At 39.4% G+C, this 21,188-nt stretch overlaps 1 protein-coding gene across 16 annotated transcripts in view; it reads right to left on the minus strand.

Annotated features, from left to right (window-relative positions):
- The window catches only part of PTPRT (protein tyrosine phosphatase receptor type T), a 1,082,577-nt gene that overhangs the window by 210,405 nt on the left and 850,984 nt on the right, over window positions 1-21,188 (minus strand). For all 16 annotated transcript variants that reach the window (XM_058685649.1, XM_058685643.1, XM_058685647.1 and 13 more), the window contains one exon: window positions 4,127-4,163. In XM_058685649.1, coding sequence (XP_058541632.1) covers window positions 4,127-4,163 — 37 coding nt within the window. The remainder of the gene's footprint in view (window positions 1-4,126; window positions 4,164-21,188) is intronic.

The following is a 21,188-nucleotide window of genomic DNA, read 5'->3' on the forward strand; positions in this document are numbered from 1 at the left end:
TATTAAACCATTGGTAACTTGATATTGGACATGGTGGGGATATTTATACTTTGGAGATCAATAAAGACTACAAATAAGGGCTTTTCTTTTACAAAGAGCAGGTTTATCATGAAACCACTGGCAGTAGGGATGTTTAAAAAATGTTCTGTGAATGGATAGATGGGGATAACCTGAAACATGGCACTTGGAGTTTGAGAGAGATCAACTGAGACTCTCAAGGTCTCTGACTCTTGCTGCAGTAAGATGCCGGCTTCAAATGCATTTATTCATTTCAGTGAGCATTTTTTGATTGCCAGGCATGTGCCAGGAACTTCTGCCATGGCAAAATGTGATGAGGAAGTTAGTGGTTAAGACCAAGGATCACCTCATCAGAGACCTTCCAAGTCAGCAGTGCTGGTGCCTGCCCCAGAAAGCAGGCTCTGCTCAGGGCCCTGAAACCTGACTAGATCAGGACCTGATGCTCCACCATCATGTAGGGTCTGAGTAGGGTCCTGCTGTCACAGACCCAGCCATTGGGTGTGTGCAGACCACCTACTGTATTTACCCGCTGCCCAGGGCTCCCTCCACAGAACCTGCAATTCCTCTGCCCAAAGCAGCCTGACTAAACTTCCCAAGGGAACAGAAGTCCAATCTAGACCCAGTCCACTGCCAGGGCCCCCCTCTGACAGGGCTGGTTCTTGCTCCTTGCACACCCTTAAAAGCCACTGGGATTATACTGTGAATAATGAGCAATCAGAGGCTCCAGTGGAAACCATACAGACACTGCCCCTAAATGCATGGGTCCTGTTATGCGTTGAACTATGCGTCAGTCCCCCAGTTCATATGTTGAAATCCCAACACCCAGTGCCTCAGAAGGTGTCCTTATTTGGTAATAGCGTCCTTGTAGATGTAATTAGTTAATTTAGGATGAGGTCAACCTGGAACAGGGTGGGCTCCTAATCGAACAGTACCTAGTGTCCCTATGAAAAAGGGGAAACTTGGACATGAGATGCCCACAGGGAGAATGCCATGTGAAGACGCAAACTAAGGAACAATGAAGATTGCTAGAAGCTAGGGAGAGGCATGGATCACATCCTCCCCTCACAGTCCTCAAAGGAGCCAACCCTACTGACACCTTACCTCAGACTTCCAGCCTCCAGAATGTGAGACAAGAAATTTTGTTGTTAAGTTACTCAGCTGCTGGTACTCTGGTACAGCAGCCATAGAAAACTATTCTAGGTCCCTTGCTTTGCAACCCTCCAAACTGGGCAGTGCTGCATCAGAGTTCAAGTGACTAACAGGAACGCTGCAGACTCAAGGGTTAGAGTGTCATGCTGGAGCCAGATGTGGAATCTAACAGAAGAGGCACTGGGCTTGGGGTCAGGTCAGAATGACCCTGCCTGAGTGCTGGGGATTGTTATGTTCTCCCTGGGAGCCCTTCTATTCTGCAGGACTCACACAGGTGACCACGGACACCATCAGGAGTCACCAGAGTCAGGGATAAAACATCAGCAGAGCAGTGGCCTTGAGTTTGCACATGTGATCACACTCCAGGGGTTGGATGCCCACTGGAAGCCCCAAGAGGAAGGTGCCATGATGACAGAGAAGTGCCAAGTACTTGGAGGGAGCCAGATGGCCAGTGCAATATGTCACTGGCACTTTAGATACTGCCAAAGCCTATGGGATTCCCAGTATCTTATTTCTCTCTATTAAAAGTAATAGTGTTTTCAGCAAACCCACAAAATGGGGAAATTTGATTCCAGAAAGAGATGGGCCAAATATTCATTCCTGGCCTTAGATCCTTGCTACAGAGTCCTCATGAAGAGAGCACGGAATTAGACAGGGTTTACCCTTAATCAACCCGGATGCTCCAAAGCTAACGTGAGGCACAGAGTAGACACCAACCAAACATAGGTCTGCTTTCCTTTGTCTTTTCTTGGCTTTTTTCTCACCAAGCATCCTCTTATCTGAGGTGGCACTGAGAGGGGTAACTCCCCGGGACTCTGAGAGACTGGCATTCTCCACTGTTCAGCTCTCTGTCCTATTCAAGGTGCTCCTAAAGCTCCACTTGTCTGGGCTGAAGGGCTGGCCCTCGCAGACCTGGAAAGTGAGGGTGTCAGTGCTGGGAATCTACCTCTGACTCCTGACTCTTTCCTGCCCTGCCAGGGGTCGGCCATCTGAGAATCCAGATTCATTCACTTGTTCCCATCCCTCCACACATCCACACGTTACATGTGCACACCCCCCTAAGGAAGACAGTATCCTACAAGTCAAATGTGAGGACAAATCCTTATGCTTAGAAGAGGTACATGTTTTCCTCTCTAGTTCTTTCAGGACCAGTGCAGCTGTACTGCAGGGAGAAGTGCTTCATGCTGGGTCTCTAGGACTATGAGGACAGTGGATCCTGAAGTTGCCCCAGAAGTAGAGTTTTAATTATTCTCTTGTAAAGTTCCCATATCTATCTCTTGTCCATCCAACCATGTGTTCCCAATTCTCAGTTTAGAAAACAGGATCCCACAAACTACCCTTTAGGGGGGCTTATGTCCCAGAGGGTATCCTTAGAATACCACATCCCCCCACCCCCGCCATGGAGGGCAGAGCAACCACATCAACCTCTCCCTTGTCTAGAGGTCAAAGCTGGAGGGGTGGGTGAAGGAGGTGTCCCTGTACGTTTCCTTCCTTCCCCCAGCTGCCCCTTTAAGCGGGACGCAGCAGACGCTCAGCTGTCCGGAGCTCTAATGCTATCCAATTGATGATGCTCTTCCTCCTGGATTATCTGTTTTCCTCAGTGGGAAAGCCTTCTAAGGCCTGTGATTTGTGTCACTTTTGTTTGCAGGCCATCAATTCTCCTTGCTTCACAAAGAGTAGTTTATCTCTGTCTGTCCAGTAGCCTGAGTTCCTGAGAGAGAACAAGTTAGGGACATGCCGGCCTCTCATGACTTATGTGAAATCAGAGGGGGTTCTTATCACAGTGAGTCCTTGGTGCTTCTGTCTTCTCCTTCCTCCTGTATCATCTTTCCTTCTCAGCCTACATATTGAGCTGGTTTTCGTCAAAGTTATGAAAGACATGAGTGATAGGTCTTGGTGCATATTTTGTGAAACAGCCATAGATATTCTCCTCCTTCTCCTCTCTCTCTCTCCCCCTCCCTCATTTCTACCTCTTCCCACACATATGTATGTGTTTTCCTCTGTATGACTGTGCATGTGGGTATATACTCACATATGTACATACACACTTGGGTCATCGTCTTTGTCTATGTTTTATATCTATGATTATATGCCTACTTATATTTATAATTGCCATCTCTGGGGAAGCATCCTATGTAACTATATACACTGTCAATAAATGCAAGGGACAACAGAATTGTCCAATTGTCATGTGGTTATATGGAGAGAATTGCTGTTAAAAATATCCATCCTATAACAAAAAGATAAACCTGATTTCTAACCATTCAACCTTGTAATAGGTTAAATAACAAACCATTCATTGATTTTTTTTTTAAAGAGTAATAAACAGAAACATGTACCAATTGAAAGGGCCAGGCAATTGAATTATAATTAGGAAAACAAAAAGTGATGAGCCTGAACAATGCTGCCTTAGTTTTTGGGATAAGTATTGAAAATGCCAACTACGTAACAATGCAGTGTTTGTTTTCTCATTATTAAAGGCACCGACACTATCACCTCATTTGTGAAAGCCAAACCCAGCTGAAAAAAGCACAAAACTCAGAAGATAGGTGTACCAGACATGCTAAAAAAATACCCATATAAGCACAAACCCAAATATAATGAAAATATATAGAAGAACATTTAAGAAAATTTATATTCATCACTCTACTGATTAATGTACCAGTGCATTCATCTGTCCATCTGTCTGTCAGTCCGTCTGTCTGTCTGCCCAACGATCCCCATCCATCTATCCATCCACTGATTCAACAAGTATTTTTTGAGCTCTTATTATGTTTTTGGCATTGTGTTATTAATATAAACTGTAGGTATTTATTAACATATACTGTAGGTATAATGACTCCAATGAAAATAAAAATTCTTTCTTTTATTTTTAGTAATTGTTGCCTAAACTTTCCCTGTGTGGCTAGATGGAGAAATCCTTAAATGGTTGAAGACAGACAAGGACATGCCAACATACCTTTCGTAGCCAGGCGAACACAGTTGATTTTGGTCTCCTGTGAACAACAAAAGTGAGGTTCCAGTTAATTAGTTGTGGGTTTGGTTTGTCATATAAAGAAAAGATGTACATATGTATACCTGTATATATGTCTGTATATGTATTTTTAATTACAACCTGAAATGTGTCCTTTCCATTTTTTCCCCCATCGTAATCACCTTTTTTTTTTTTTTTTAAAAAGATTTTAAGTAATCTCTATCCTCAATGCAGGGCTTGAACCTATAACCCCCAGATCAAGAACCACATGCTGTACCAACAGAGTTAGCCAGGCACACCAGGAATCACTTTTTAATTCTATTTCTTCATTTATTTTCAGGCAAGGTACATATTTTGTGCCTTTTAATTCCTGGCTCCCATCACCTCATAAGCTGCCTCCCAGACAGAACCACTTATAAACATCAAATCCTATGACTGCCCAGCACAGACAACTTTTTTTTTTTTAATTTTTTTTAATGTTTATTTATTTTTGAGACAGAGACAGAGCATGAGCAGGGGAGGGGCAGAGAGAGAGGGAGACACAGAATCTGAAACGGGCTCCAGGCTCTGAGCTGTCAGCACAGAGCCCGACGCGGGGCTCGAACTCACGGACCGTGAGATCATGACCTGAGCCAAAGTCGGACGCTCAACCGACTGAGCCACCCAGGTGCCCCGAGCACAGGACAACTTTAATAATAACACTAGATGGGTACACTGTGGCATATATTAGTAGATGGCACCAAGAGCATCTTTGGGAAACTATGTTGGTAAGTAAATAATAAGTAAAAAATGCATCTATCTGCACAGACTGAAACAGATACTAGACAAGATCCCAGGCAATATGAATGTGTAAGAATCAAACTGCAAAGTTCATGTTCAAAAAGTTACACTAGCCCTGAGATCTCTGGTGAACCTCACAGTTTTCATGGGTAATGTTGTGTGTGTGTATGTTTGCATGGCAATCGAATCTTTGGTGGGTAAACTATCTAGTTATTGTTGGCTGTTCCCCAAATGGACAAGACCCATAAACTTGAGATATTACTGGGCCTGCAGTTGAGTTACAGAAGAGTGTGCTCAGAAAGATCATCATTTTAGCGTGCTTTCTTAGGATCATCTCCAAGGAGGCCCTAGAATCAGTTGAAAATTCCAGTTGACTAAGTAATACGCCCAGCAACAGTCTGAATATAGTGTAGCAATGAAAATAAAAGGCAAAAAGGAATGCAAGTGTATGGGTCTCAAGAATCAAACGTGCGTCTTGCTAATGCTCACTCATAAGAAATTACTGCATCTTGAAAGCACTTGTGTTAGTCAGGTCTTTGAGGGTTCCTGGACCCAATTCTGTTTTGGGAGTGTGGTTCCTCCCCTTCCACAACATTAAGCAATCCTGAGATATCAACAGGGTGTCACAGAATTCAACTCAATTTTGATACTATCTACCTGGAGATAGCATCAGATTCTACAGGTTAAGGGTTCAGTTCCACAAGACTGCTCCCTATCCCCCACTTCAAATGATGCCAGTTTCAAGCCCCAGGCTGTTATCTGTGCTTCTGACTTACCAGCTACATTTTGGAGATTCCAATGACCTCCTCCTTAGGTTCAATTAATTTGCTAGAGCAGCTCACAGAACTCAGAGAAACAGGTTACTAAATCACCAGTTTGTTGTAAAAAGATATAACCCAGGAATAGTCCGATGCAAGAGACGCATAGGGCGAAGTATGTGGGGAGGGGCGCAGAACCTTCATGCCTTTTCCAGAAGTGCTATTCTCCCCAAACTCCATGTGGTCACCTACCCAGAAGGTCTCTGAACCCAGTCCTTCTGGGTTTTTATGGAAAGCTTCACTGCATAGTCATTATTGACTAACTCACTGGCCATTGGCTGATTCAACCTCCAGCCCCTCCCCTCTCTCCAGAGGTCCAGTAGGTTGGGGTGGGGTGGGACTGTGGGACTGGAAGATCCAACCCTCTAATCAAAAGTTGATCCTCCTGGCAACTAGCATCCTCCTTGGGTGGGGTCCCAAAGTCACCTTCATTAACGTAACAAAAGACACCTTTATCACCATTGACACTTAGGAAATTCCTAAGGTTTGGGAAACTGTGAACCAGAAACCATGAAGAAAGACCAAATACATACGAGAAATATATTTTGGTCATCTGAAAGACCAAAAATATATTTCTTATAAGAGATCACAATATTGCATCAGGGTTATGCAGAGATATAAAACCCATGAATTGCAGGGGCAAAAAACAGTAAAGGTATATTTCCCACTCAAACCAACATGTCCAATGTAGGTGCATGACGGTCTGAGGTGGGGTAGTAGTGGTGGTTGGGGGATACTATAACCACTGTAGTCACTCAGAGACCAAGGCTGGTACTTCCATTTTAACACAAGGCTTCAGTGTTCACTGAGGCAGGAGAAGAGAATGCTGGAGTTGGGCACTGGCAATTAAATGCTTTGTATCAGAAACTACACTTGCTTGACTCAAGTTTCATTGATTAGAAGCAGTCATGTGGCCATGCCTAACTTAAGTGAAGGAAGAAATGGTAATGTCTACAGCAGAGTCTGTTTTCTCTAAGCATACCTCTGAATGCTAGAGACTGTCACTTTGATTAAACTCAAGTATGATTCCCTAGTGGTGTTGAGTCTGTTCCTCAGACCACAGAAAGTCTGCCCTTGGTTTGTGTAGCAGAGATGTCTGGATACTGAAAGATAGTTCTCACATCCACTAACATTCTTCTTCCTCAACAATTCCAATGATAAGAGTTCAAGTCCTTTGAACCAATACTGGTACTCATCCTAGGACATCCTCCAGTTTGTCCCTCTTAATGAGAAGGGACTAGAATATGAAGCAGCAGTCTGCATGTGGTCTTGTCAGTATATGATTATCTAGATTATCACTATATTCTATTTTCCTTAGTTATATTGGGCTTCTGTTAACATAGCAAATATTCCAGTTTTTCAGTCATCATGATGAATGTGCCATCAACCTTACCCCCACAAAAAAATACCTGCCTGCTCCTACATACATAAATGTGGTTGTGTTTCTGGAATCCAAGTACAGAGTCATATACTGACTTCCACTGTTGACTTCCATCTTCTTTGATCTGATTGCTATTGCTTGTTCTCATATGCTTCACCATATGCAAGTTTTTGAAAATATTTTTTTCTATATTTTTATCCAGATCGTTAGTATAAGTGATAACCTAGAAAATGGCACTGATAGAGCTCTATGACATGTACCAGAATCCATCTTCCGGGCTGGCATTTATTGCTCATCAGAATTTGTGGTGGTTATCTAACTGCTCATCTCTTCAATTGTTTATGCACTTGGATCCTACTGCTGTGTTTTTCCACAAAAATATTTTGAGAATAGGGTCAAATTCACTTCAGATACTCATGCTCTGTCTACTGCACTCCTGCAATTTATCAGCCTAAGAACTCTCTCAAAGAAAGAAGGTTGGGTTGACATGACTTGTTCTTTGGGACAAGTGTTTCCTTTACATTCTTTAATGGTGAAAAGTGCTCTTTTTTCAAATAAACAATTGCTTTATTAAAAAACTGGAAAATGCAGAAATGATGCAAATATATGAAGTATTCATTTGAGATGTTCATATGATATTTGAAGAATGCTACATTTCAAGAAAAATGTTTTTTTTAAATTTTTTTTAACATTTATTTATTTTTGAGAGAGAGAGAGAGAGCATGAACGGGGGAGGGGCAGAGAGAGAGGGAGACACAGAATCGGAAGCAGGCTCCAGGCTCTGAGCCATCAGCCCAGAGCCCAACGCGGGGCTCAAACTCACGGACCGTGAGATCGTGACCTGAGCTGAAGTCAGACGCTCAACCAACTGAGCCACCCAGGCACCCCAAGAAAAATGTTTTTTAAAAAGTACATCCAGAAGGCAGAAAGAAGGAAAAATTATGAATAAAAAATATGAAAATAAAGTAAAACTCTCTAAATGTGATGCCAAAGAAGCTTCAGTAACAAATGAGGTAAAACTTGAAAATGATGATAAAAGTGAGCCAACTAATTTTTTGTTTTCAAGCTTGGAGAAAGAGCAGATGTTCAACTCCTGCTGGCTTCCATTTCTGCTCTCTGGTTTAAAGGGTCAGGAAGCTGAAGCCTGAGATGGTTACAGAAAGCACAAGCTCCTGAGGACCGAAAGCTTTCTTCACATGGCTGTGCAACCACCACAATGACCATCACCCAGAAACTGTGCAGGGTGGGAGCCATACCAAGAGACTAGGAATGGTAAGAAGAATCTCCAACTTTGTATTAATACAATGAAAAAAGATTTTTACAAGTGCTATTATTAGGAAACTTGCCAATTGTGCAAGATTATTGCATACAGCAACGGGCAAGAGTTTGATGAGGTTTCACTGCTGGGGGTAATTGGTAAATATGGATCTCAACTTCAAAGTGAGTCAATCTAATCTTTTCACATCTAAGAATCTATTCTCAGGGAATAACCTGAAATGTTAGAAGGTTTATATCCTAAGATGTTGGTTCCAATGGTCTTTATAAAAGTTAAAGTGAAGCTCCACATACCGGTCTAACCCTACAGGCATGGTAAAGAAATTGTAGTCTATCCACACAGTGGAATATTATGAAGCTAACCAAAAATAATTGTGAGTACCATATAATAACATGGCATAGTACACGTAAAAATATATTAAAGGAATAAAGCAAAGTACAATCTTTACTACAACATGCAAATATAAACATTTAAAAATAATTTGTGAAAGAAATATACTTAAGAAGCATTACTTGGTTCATTTGAAGTACAACATACATAGAGACAAGTATACTAACTTTAACTACAATTTTCCAAGTTTTCTATCTTTAAGTTTTTATTTGAGAGAGAGAGAAAGAGAGAGAGAGAGAGCGCACACACACATAGGAGAAAGGAGCAGAGGGAGAAAAAGAATCTTTTTTAAAAAAAGTTTTATTTATTTTGAGAGAGAGAGAGTGTGTGATTGAGTGCATGTGCCTGTTAGCAGGGGAGGGGAAGAGAGAGAGGGAGAGAGAATCCCAAGCAGGCTCCTTGCTGTCAGTGTGGAGCCCAGCAGGGCTCAAACTCATCAAGTATGAGATCATGATCTGAGCCAAAACCAAGAGTCACATGCTTAACTGACGGAGCCACCCAGGCACCCAAGTTTGCCAAGTTTTGCACAAAGTTAATACGCACCTATGGCCAGCACCCCAGATAAAAACACCAACTATTACCAGCACATCATGCTCCCTCTGGGTCACTTCATCCCTGCAGTAGTGAAAACACTAACCTGCCTTCTGTGGGAATGTTCTCTGTAAAATGGGTCATATTAAAGGGAATCTGGGTAGTTTCAATGGTTTCTTCTGCTGCTTGCTTTCCTTCATTGGGTCATTTGTGACAATTTTCTGAGAATCTTCTTCCCTTCCACAGTTGCATGTGTGAAAGTGAGCCATTTCTGACACCACCTCCTCCACCCCACATCTATTAAAAGCTGTTTTCTATAATCTGGAGCACATGTCTCATTATACTTGACTCTCCCTGGCTCTCACAAACATGATGTTGACATGTCTGCTTTCTCCCAAATTCCTGACACCTCTAATTCCATAACCAATTTGTCTTTGTTGGTTAGAATTAGATACAGAATAACAAAGTCCTAAGCCACTCTCTTGCCCTTCTGCGTGATTGAATTGTTAGCAAGCAAGTTGGGAACATGCTAGACGCTCTGCATCCCAACATATGGGAAGTCTGGCCAGTGTGCACATACCCAAAGTCCCCAATCCATTCAATAAACAGGAAATGAGTACTTTCTTTGTGCCAAGATTATATAAAGCTTTGGGGAAAGGAGAAACATTTGGTACACTTTCTGTTCTATCTCCATTAATTATATCCTACTTCTAGATGTGTCATATATTCTGGGACAGTACAATATAATTTCCTTTCCCTATCATTTTAACTTCACTCACAGCCCAGTCCCCACTCCGGACTGGCAAATCTGGACACAGGTATATATCACCTTAGAGTAGAATTTAATATCCTAACTGTTGTGATTCTGTTGAGACCTGCTTCTACTCAAGCTCTGCCAGTGCTGGGCAATATAAAGCAAGTCACTGCTGCTCTCTATGGCTCAATTTCCCCATGAATCAAATAACAGAGACAGGGTTGGAAAAGGCCAATTTGGTAGAGTGGGCAGGGTATTCTAAGGTTGCTTCAAGTTCTCAAAATGCTGAGTCTGGTTTCAGCTACTGGCAGTATGCCTTTTCTTTCAGTACTCTTTTTCTTGACATCACTCCATATCATACCACACCCCACAACACATAGCTCACTAAAAAAACCCAAATGCCTCATGTCTACAACTACTTACCTACTCATAGCCCCCATTTCAAGACTAGATCAAGTCTGTCTCATCTATATATCCATCCTTTCACCATCTGCTAAAATTATAGGATGTCTCTCTAATTCAGAGGCATAGTGCCCAAGGCATCAAGTATTTTAGTAGATGCTAATTATTATCCAGTTAGACTTAGGTTAAGTTGTGTCACTACCCTGACCAAGAAGCCCTAGGTACCTGAGTAGTACATAAAATTCTTACTCTACTCCCATTAGACTGCCCTATGTATAGGATGGGGATTTGGTTCTCACCCTAGTTTTCACATAATTTTCCCACTTACCATAACTCATGCCTTTGTCTTCTCTAAGATTGAGATACCCTAGTAAATACAATGGGAATTAGCCCTGACACCATAGTCTAGTTTGTCAAGTTGCTTTGGCTCCTGCCTTAATATTCCTCTAAGACTTGGCTAGGGCCCCAACAGCTCACTTATTCCTTTATTTATTTATTCATTTGGTCAGCCAATCAACAGTTATTTATTGATGCGATCACTATTGATTATATGGATGATTACTGAATGATCACTATGTGCCAGGCATTGTGCTGGGTACTAGTGTTACAGGATGAGCAAAACAGACATGGTCCATGTCCTCATGGGGCATGTACACATTATTTTCCAATATTTGTGACTAACATTAGATACCTATTCTCACAAGTAAGTATCTGATTACAAGTTGCAATAAACACTGTGAGGAAGAAGTACTGGGTGCTAAGTATGTGTAAGAAGAAGACACGAAGTGTGGATGGGAAGGAAAAAGATACACTGCCTTGAGAAAAGACCATTTAACTTGTGACTTGGGAGATAAGTAGGAGTTAGATATATGAAGTATAAAAAAAATGTGTCCTGGATTCAGGAACAAATGTGAAAAGACTTGGACGTGAGAAAATGCATGGTGTAGTGGAAGATATAAACAAGTCTGGAATGGTTACATTATAAAGAAGGACTTGGAGGATGATATGAGGTGAAGCTAGAGACAGAAGCCTCGTAGAGCCTTTTAGACTGTACAGTTTTGGCCTATATTTTAAGAAGAACTGGAAGCCATCAAAGATTTATTTGCAGAAACAATGAAGTTTTCAGATTTACATTTTTTTAAATGTAAAGAATTTAGGGGTGCTTGGGTGGCTCAATTGGTTAAGCTTCTGACTCTAGATTTCAGCTCTGGTCATGATCTCACAGTTCCTGAGATCAGGCCCTGCATCAGGCTTGGTGCTGAAAGCAAGGAGCCTTCTTGAGATGCTCTCTCTCCCTCTCTTTCTGCCCAACCCCACTGTTTCTCTCTCTCCCTCTCTCAAAATAAATAAATAAATTTACAAAAATAAAATAACAAAATGTAGAGACTGTTATATACAGAACAGATTTATGGTACAAGAAAAATTAGTAAGTAGGAAGAATGTGGTGTAGTCTAGCCAAGAGATGGTGGTGGCCAAGACAGTGACTGCAGGGATCCTGTTTCAACCTCCCCCATCCTTGGAAGGCATATTTTGGCTCTGCCTGACCCTAGAGACCTTCCAACACCTCACCCCACCCCATGCTTATGAATCAGTATTGGCTTCTGGTACGGACACCAACTGGGTCCTCAGTCTAGCCTCTCTGTACCCCAATTCCTCTTGACTCTCTTCCAAAAATCCACAAAGTACACAACATTAGCATAATTAAAATACAGAGAATGCTCAAAACTTCATAATCACTGTTAGGAAAAAAATTAAACACCACAAATGAACGAAATATTTTTAAGGTTTTCAGCACAAGCTTTTGTGGACAGCAAGGGCCATATGGAAAAGCAACATGAAAGAGAAGAGAGGTGAGCCAGTAGAGGGTGTAAGATTGATCTAAAATGATCTTTAGGGGAGCATGGGTGGCTCAGTCAGTTGAGCATCTGACTCTTGACTTTGGCTCAGGTCATTGGATCAAGTACCATATTGGGCTCTACACTGGGCATGAAGCCTGCTTAGGATTCTCTTTCGCTCTTCCTCTGCCCACCACCCCTGCCTATGTGCAGCTCTCTAAAAAATAATAATAAAATAATAATAATAATAATAATAATAATAAAACAATCTCTAGCAAGACCAAGTTTGTATGTATAAAAAATCTGAAAATGTGTGAAAATGCTGATAGATTAAGACATTGAATAGGTGGAAAGGACTTGAAGGCACACATAATTCAAGGTGGCAACCTTAAATAGATCACTTATAGGGGAAAATAAGGTAAAAAGAAGGGAAATGTGCCCTTGGGAGATTTATTGAGGAAAAGGAAAAGAGGCAAGAGGAATTTTAAGATCCTGTGAGTCAAAAGAGAGAGAGAGAGAAAACAGCAGCAACATGAGTCCAAGAACACACATCCACCCATCCTCCATCAGAGACAAGACTTAAGTCATCCATTAAAAAAATCATATTTCAATCCCCTATCAGAATACTGTGTTTTTAAACTAAAATCTTGTAAGCCACCTTCAATCTACACTATGAATAAAAGGAAAGTGCCAAATAAAGCTACTCTACGAAGAAAACAGAAAATAAAAATAAAAACATCTCAAGTGATAAAAATAAACCCCCCTCAAATTAAGGGAAAAACAAAACAAAACCATCACAAACCAAAACGAAAATTGTAACCACCACTCCAAATTGAATTAAATTTCCTCAAACAACTCTGAATTAGAAATGCAAAGATTAAAAACTGATATGTATAAAAAATCAGCAGAAAAAAAAAGAGTTGAGTGAACTTAGGAAAATAAGAAGAAAGGCAAAAGCACTTCAGAAATGATGTTTAAATAACAAGGTGTCCAAAGAAAAATTTTTATAAGTGGCACTGAAGAAAGGAAAAAACAACCAAGAAAAAGAAAATAAAATAAAGAATAAAATAGCAAGGGTCAGTGAAAGGTGACTGAGAGGGAAGACAAAGAAGTTCCGATATATGTATACTTGAAATTCCTGAGAAGACAGATGGAACAATTGGATAGGGAGAGATTTAGAACAATAATCAAAGGAAAATTCTGGAATTAAAAGACACCCTGAGCCTATATATTGAAAGGACCCAAAGACTCAAAAGATTGATTCCAAGATTCTAATAAAACAATTCAACTTAAAAAAAAAAACAAAGTCCTCAAAGACTCCAGGCAAAGAAATCACAAGGGCAAGAGATGTCATGAGATATCTCTAAAGCAACATCAAAGTCCATGAAATAAGGGGCAGCATTTTCAAGAAACTCAAAGAATGAAATTATGAACCAAGAGTTTTACAACTAGCCAGGTGTCTTTTGAATATGAAAGCTATAGGAAAGTAACTTTCAACATTCAACAGCTCAATGAATACCACGCCTGTGACTCTTTCTTGAGGAATGTATCAGAGGATAAATTTCATTCAACAAAGAGTGGACCGAGAAAATTTCAGCAAAAAGACTAACGGTAAGCATTTAATATATTTATTGTAAATATAAGACTAAAACAAGGTAGGGACATAACTGAGAGCAGAACACAGAAATGTTATATTTTCTGACAATGCAGGAGTAATGCAAGAAACAGTAAGAAAGAGAATAAACAGGGGAAAAGGAGAGTAGGACAAATTCATTGGTTGTTCACAGGCACTAGGTGAAAGTCGATGGATACCATCAAAAATTGACAAGCCAGTGATGTCTGCAAGATGGCAGAATAAGAGATTCCAGCACTCATCCTCCCACAGAAATGTAATTTTCTCCTCCCAGCCACAGAGGAGAGTACCTTTATGAGAGCTCAGAAGTCCAGCAGAGAGGTTGCAGTACCCCACTGGAGCAAAAAGTCTGAAAACAAATGCATCCAAGAGGGTAAGAAGAGCAATTTCATTTTACTTGTGTCACATGTCCCCCAAAGTGGCACAGCCCAGTGCCCAGAGAGACCCCTCAGCCCACGATTTCTCTCCTGGGGGAATGTGAGAGCACAGTGAATGCCTGGCTTCCCCAGACAGGCAAGATGCTGCCCAAGAGGCCCATTTCTTTGTTGCCCCAACTAGAACACTGAGGGGATCAGCATGGCTAAATAGTCTGAGGGATGTTTGAAGCAGGGAAAAGAAAAATGTGGTATATACAGAACTATGAACTACTGTGGAGCCTTAAGAAAGAAAGACATCCTGCCATTTGCAACAACATGGATGAACCTGGAGGACATTATGCAAAATGAAATAAACCAGACAAAGAAAAACAAATATGTGTGATCTCACAAAGTGGAATCTAAAAAAGTTGAAATCATAAAAGCAGAGAGGGGAACGGGTGGTTTTAAGGGGCTAGAGAGCAGGGGAAATGGGAAGATACTGGTCCAAGAGTTATGCAGGATTCATAAATTCTGCAGATCTGTAAAATACTGTTATCTTTTTTTTAATGTTTATTTATTTTTGAGAGAGAGAGCGAGGGGGGAGGGGCAGAGAGAGAGGGAGACACAGAGTCTGAAGCAGGCTCCAGGTTCTGAGCTGTCAGCACAGAGCCTGATGCGGGGTTCAAACTCACAGACTGTGAGATCATGAGCTGAGCCAAAGTCGCACACTCGCTGACTGAGCCACCCAGGTGCCCCTAAAACACTCTATGTTATACTTGAAACTTGCTAAGAGAGTAGGTCTTAAGTGTTCTCACCACACACAATGTGAGGTGATAGGTATGGTAATCAGCCTGATTATGGTAATCATTTCATAATGTACATGTGCATCAAAACATCACATTACAGCTTAAATGTATACAATTATTACTTGTTAATTATACTTTAATAATTCTGGGGAAAAATGCTGAGCAACCAGACAAGAAAAGGTTAGATATGAAAAGAGGATTAAAGAGTTACAAAGGGAAGTACCAGAACAAACGTACAAACCTTTCTAAATATCAGAAGATAGTTTAGCACAAATGAATAAGGAAAACACATATTAAATTAGGATATAAAGAATGGGTGCTAGAGTTGAGACCAAACATGTCAGTCATGTCAACACTTGTGAATGGGTTTAACTCAATTAAATGAAAGAGACTTCAAATTGCCTCATAAAGCAAGACCCAACTATCTGCTATGAATAAAGGTCACACCTAAAACAAAGTGATTCAGAAAGGCAACAATAAAGGAATGGGGAAAATTATACATAAAAAAAAAAAAACCCAGCAGAAATAGCAATCCTGATATCAGACACACCAGAATACAATTCAAAAAGCATTAAACACAACAAAGGACACTTTTTAAACCCACAATTAATGGGAAATATAACAGGTATGAATATCTACGCACCAAACCCACAATAATCACCTTTATGAAGTAGAAACTAGAAGAGATACAAGAATAATAGACTATTGTCAGAATAAGTCAGATCAAGTGGGAAGAGACAGGCACAGACCTAGAAAAGCTCAAATAATTAGGCAGCTCCAGTGGATGTACATCAAACCCTACAGCCTGTTAACAGACAGAAACCTTCCCCTTATGAGCTTATGAAACATTTACAAAAACTGAGCATGCATTAGCTAATTAAGAAAGCATCACTATGTTCCATAAAGTAGAATTATTATCAATATTCTATGATTACAGTGTAATAAAATTAGAAATTATTAAGAATATTAAAAAACCAAACAGGTCCTTCCTCCTGGAAAGTTCCAAAATAATTTCTTTTGACTTACTCCTGGGCGAATGTGGAGTTAAAATATAATGAAGATTCTACAGATCAGAATCTATGAAAAACAGAGCAGTGATAAAGTGAAAGAATGAAAAAGAAATCAAATTTCTAGCACAAAAATCTAGAAAAGGAACAAAAAATGGGCCAAAAAGCATACAAGGGGGAATGATAAATGCAAAAGCAGAAACTATTGAAGAGAAAAATAGTAAGGAATAAAAAAGGTAAAAAGAGAGGAAGCACCATTATACAAATAAGGAATCACAAGGGGGAAATAACTATTGAAAAAGAAGAAATCTGTAAAAATGACACTGCTCCTTAGATGTCTGGAAATAAATTCTGAAAAGCTAAATGAAATTGATAAATGCCTAGGAAAAATGGGTCCTAATAGAAATAAAAACTTACAGCACATTCCACAGAAGAAACAGGGAAAGATATCAAGGACTATGCAAACGGTGCCCAGATGTTTTCACAGGGAAACTGCAACCAGACTGTTGAAGACAAGATAGCACTAACATATATTGTTCTACAACATGGAAAATGAAGGAAGGCTTGCTCATTTCGTTATGAAACCAGCCTAACACTGACACACAAACTTAGTAAAGATAATACCAAAAAAAAAAAAAAAAAAGAAAAGGGAAATTATAGATCAATTTTATGTTCCAATGTGTAAAACTCTTAACATGTTAGTAAACAGAATTAAACACTTGCATTGAGAAAAGTTAAATGCTATGACCAAGAGGAATGTATTCTAGAAGTGGAAGGTTGGTTCGATGTGAAGAAATCCATTCATATGATACATACACACACACTGTATTAAGAGATCAAAGAATAAAATCCTATCATTATATCTAACATAAAAAAAGCATTTGATGCAATTCAATACTTATTTCTAATTTAAAAAGCCACTCAAGAAAATAGGAATTGATGAATACTTTCATAATATAATGAAAAAATATATTTTAGTCCTAAAATCAGCATCCTACTTAATGGGGATTTAGTAAAGGCATTCCCACTAACATCAAGATCAAGAGTAGAATATTCTCTGTCTCCACTACCCCTTTAGAAAATACTGGAAGTAGCAGCCAGTGCAACTTGTATAAAAGAAATCAAATAGAGGCATATAAATTGGAAAATAAACTTTAAAATATTTCTGTTTGTAAATGACATCATGGTATATCTAGAAATCCTTAGAGAATTAATGATAAAAATTAGCAGGATATAAAATTAACATATAAAGTGAACAGTATCCATATATACAACTGATAGTCAGAGGATATGATGCCAGCATATCCCATTTACAATGACAACTAAGTTTAAATACTTGGCAATAAACTTACCAAGAAGTGCAAAGCCTTTATAAAGAAAATTTTACAACACCCCTGAAAAACATAATGGCAGACTGGAACAAAAAAAAGTTATGCTCTGTTCTCAGCTAGGACAATATAACATCTTAAAGATGTCAGTTCACCCTAATTAATGTGTAAATGAGTGGTAATAGCAGTAAAATTACTAATAGGATTTTTATGGAGCTGGACAAGTGACACTAAGACTTGCATGAAAAAATGAACATGCAAAAAGTAGGAAATCACTGAAAGAGAAAGTCCAGGCAGGACAACTTGCCCTAACACATATTAAAAACATAAAATCTCTGTAATTTTACCAGTGTGGTATTAGTGCACAAATAGGCCAATGGGCCAGGGGAACAGAATGCAAAATCCAGAGAAAGACCCAAGAACATATGAAAATCTAAAATATGAGAAAAGGGGCATCTCAAATTACTGGGGCAAAGATGGACTTATAAATAAATGTTGCTAGGACAACCAAACAGACATTTGGGGAAAAAAGACAAAATTAAATCCATACTTCACACCATACACAAAAATAAACACCAAACATCAGAAATTTAAATGTAAAGAAATGAAACTATACAAGCAGTAGAAGCAAACATGTGTGAATTCCTTTATAAACTTGGTGTAAGATTTTTCACTCTGACTCAAAGTGTAGATGCAATAAAAAAAAATTGATGCATTTCACTACCTTTTTTTTTTTTTTGGTGTGGCAAAAACACTGATAAGCAGAGTCAAAAGACAACAAACTGGGAAAAATTGCAACATATAGCACAGAGAAAGAGTTAATATCCTTTGGGGTGCCTGGGTGGCTCAATCAGTTGAGCGCCCAACTCTTTGATTTTTGGCTTGGGGTATGACCTCAGGGTTCGTGAGTTTGAGCCCTCCATCAAGCCCTGCAATGACAGTGCAGAGCCTGCTTGGGATTCTTTCTCTCTCCCTCTCTCTGTTCCTCCCCAACTTGTGCTTTCTCTGTCTCTCAAAATAAATAAATTAAAAAAACAACACTTTAAAGTAAAAAGAAAAGAGGGTCTGCCTGGGTGGCTCAGTCAGTTAAGCGTCCAACTTCGGTTCAGGTCATATCTCACAGTTCGTGAGTTCGAGCCCTCCGTCAGGGCTCTGTGCTGACATCTCAGAGCCTGGAGCCTGCTTTGGATTCTGTGTCTCCCTCTCTGCCATTCTCCCGTTCACACTCTGTTTGTCTCTCTCTAAAAAATAAACATTAAAAAAATTAAAAAGAGAAGAGCTAATATCCCTTCCTTATATATAAATAGACCTTAGAAATTGAGGGAAAAAGGTAAAAAGCCTGATAGAAAATCAGGCAAAAGACATAAGGAAAAGCGGCTGGCTCTGTCGGGTAGAACAGGCAATTCTTGATCTCGGGATCATGAGTCTGAGCTCCACGATAGGAACAAAGTTTACTTAAAAATATACATATATAGGGGCGCCTGGGTGGCGCAGTCGGCTAAGCGTCCGACTTCAGCCAGGTCACGATCTCGCGGTCCGTGAGTTCGAGCCCCGCGTCAGGCTCTGGGTCGATGGCTCGGAGCCTGGAGCCTGTTTCCGATTCTGTGTCTCCCTCTCTCTCTGCCCCTCCCCCGTTCATGCTCTGTCTCTCTCTGTCCCAAAAATAAAAATAAAAAACGTTGAAAAAAAAATTAAAAAAAAAATACATATATAAAGCAGTAATTAAAAAATTAAATTAAAATGTCTCCTAAATATATGAACATATATTTTAAAATGTATGACTTCACTTATAATAAGAGAAAGGAGATTAAAAACATATTGAGATAAAACTTCTTCTTTTAAAATGAAGGTATAATTGAAATACAATATTATATTAGTTTCATGTAGACAACACAGTGACTCAACATTTTTATACATTGTGAAATGATCACCACAACAAGTCTAGTTACCATCTGTCACCATACAAAGTTGATACAATATTATTGACTATATTCCCTATGGCATACATTGCCCCTGACCAATTTATTTTATTAAAATTGGCATTCTTGTTCCCCTTCAATCATTTTGCTCTCCCCCAAGCCCCTCCCTTCTAGTAACCAACAATTTGTTCTCTGTATTTATGAGTATGAGTCTTGTTATATTTGTTTGCTTTGTTTTTTAGATTCCACATATAAGTAAAGTCATGAAGTATTTGTCTTTCTCTGACTTACTTGCCTTAGCATAATCATATTCTCAAAGTCTGGCTAGCCATGCTGTCACAAATGGCAAGATTTCATTCTTTTTTTTTTTTTTTAATGGCTGAGTAGTGTTCCACTGTGCACGTGTATATACATATCATATAAACATATATATGTACATACATGACACGTCTTCTTTATCCACTCACCCACTGATGAATACTTAGGTTGTTTCAATCAAAAAGATACATGCACCCTTACATTTGTTGCAGCATTATTTAATAGCCAAGATAAAATTTCTTATGTATAACTTTGAAGACACCTCCCAAAATACAGAAATATATATTCATACATTCCTTTATTACAGTAGTGTTTGCAATTGAAAAATACTGGGAAAAATCTATATGTACATATAGGAGAATAATTGAGTAGACTAATATAGCTACATCATGAAATACTATGAAGCTACAAAAAAGAACGATCTCTATGAAATAATATAAAGTGATTTTCAGGCCTCCATGGTATGTCACCTTTTTTATAAGAGGAAATAAAATATATGTGAACTTCTTAATTTTTTCCAATAATTTACAAGAAACCAATGACACTGATTTCCCACAGGGGATAGTGGGAATGGAGGGGGAAAGAAATAGTATGTACCTTTCTGCATACACTTCTTTTGTATAGCTTACACTTTTGGAACCATGTTGCAATGTTTTACATATCCAAAAAAAAAGCAGTAAGAATGGGGAAAGGGGCAGGTACCTGGGTGGCTCAGTTGGTTAAGTGGCCAACTCTTGATTTCAGCTCAGGTCATGATCTCACACTTGTGAGATCAAGCCCCACATTGGGCATGGAACCTGCCCAAGATTCTCTCTCTCCCTCTGCTCCTTCCCCCGTCTCAAAAAATAAATGGGTAAAATGAACCCAAAATTAGTAACAAAGATAACCAAATAAACCTAACTACATTCCCAATAAACAACTGTACCTTAGAGAAAGAAAAAAGAACCAACTAACTCTGAACCCAATATTTTGTACAGCCCATCTACAAGTCTATGTTAAATCCTAGTTAATTGGTTTGTTTTACAAAGTGATATAGGTTAGTAATTCTGAAAATAATTTTTAGGTATTCTAGGGTTGAGTGAATAAGGAAACATGTTGAGAATAATTAAAATTTCTCACTGCCAGAGAAGTGAGCTGAAATATGGGAGGGGTGAAGACTGAAATGAATCCTGTGATGTCAGACTGGAATTAGGGCTATGATTATAAACTCTTGGTTTTTAATACAGAGATTATTATTAACTGGCTAGGCAGTCAGAGAGGCAGATAGATATAGGAAAGTATATAGGTACATGCATATCTTGTATTTGTTTTCACTGTGAGAGCCAGAAGCAATAATACCCATCAGCAACAATACTCAGCAGCTCTGAGATCTTGGTTTCTAAGTACCATTCTCTATTAAAAGGAATTGGAGTTGGTGCACAAAAAGCACAATAAATCGTACCAGAAAAATAAAAAAAAGTTTCCAAGAACTTATGGGGACATATCACAAGGACAAAGGTACTTCTCTGAAGGT

This window comes from Neofelis nebulosa, chromosome 9, assembly GCF_028018385.1.
Source record: "Neofelis nebulosa isolate mNeoNeb1 chromosome 9, mNeoNeb1.pri, whole genome shotgun sequence".
Classification (NCBI taxonomy): domain Eukaryota; kingdom Metazoa; phylum Chordata; class Mammalia; order Carnivora; family Felidae; genus Neofelis; species Neofelis nebulosa.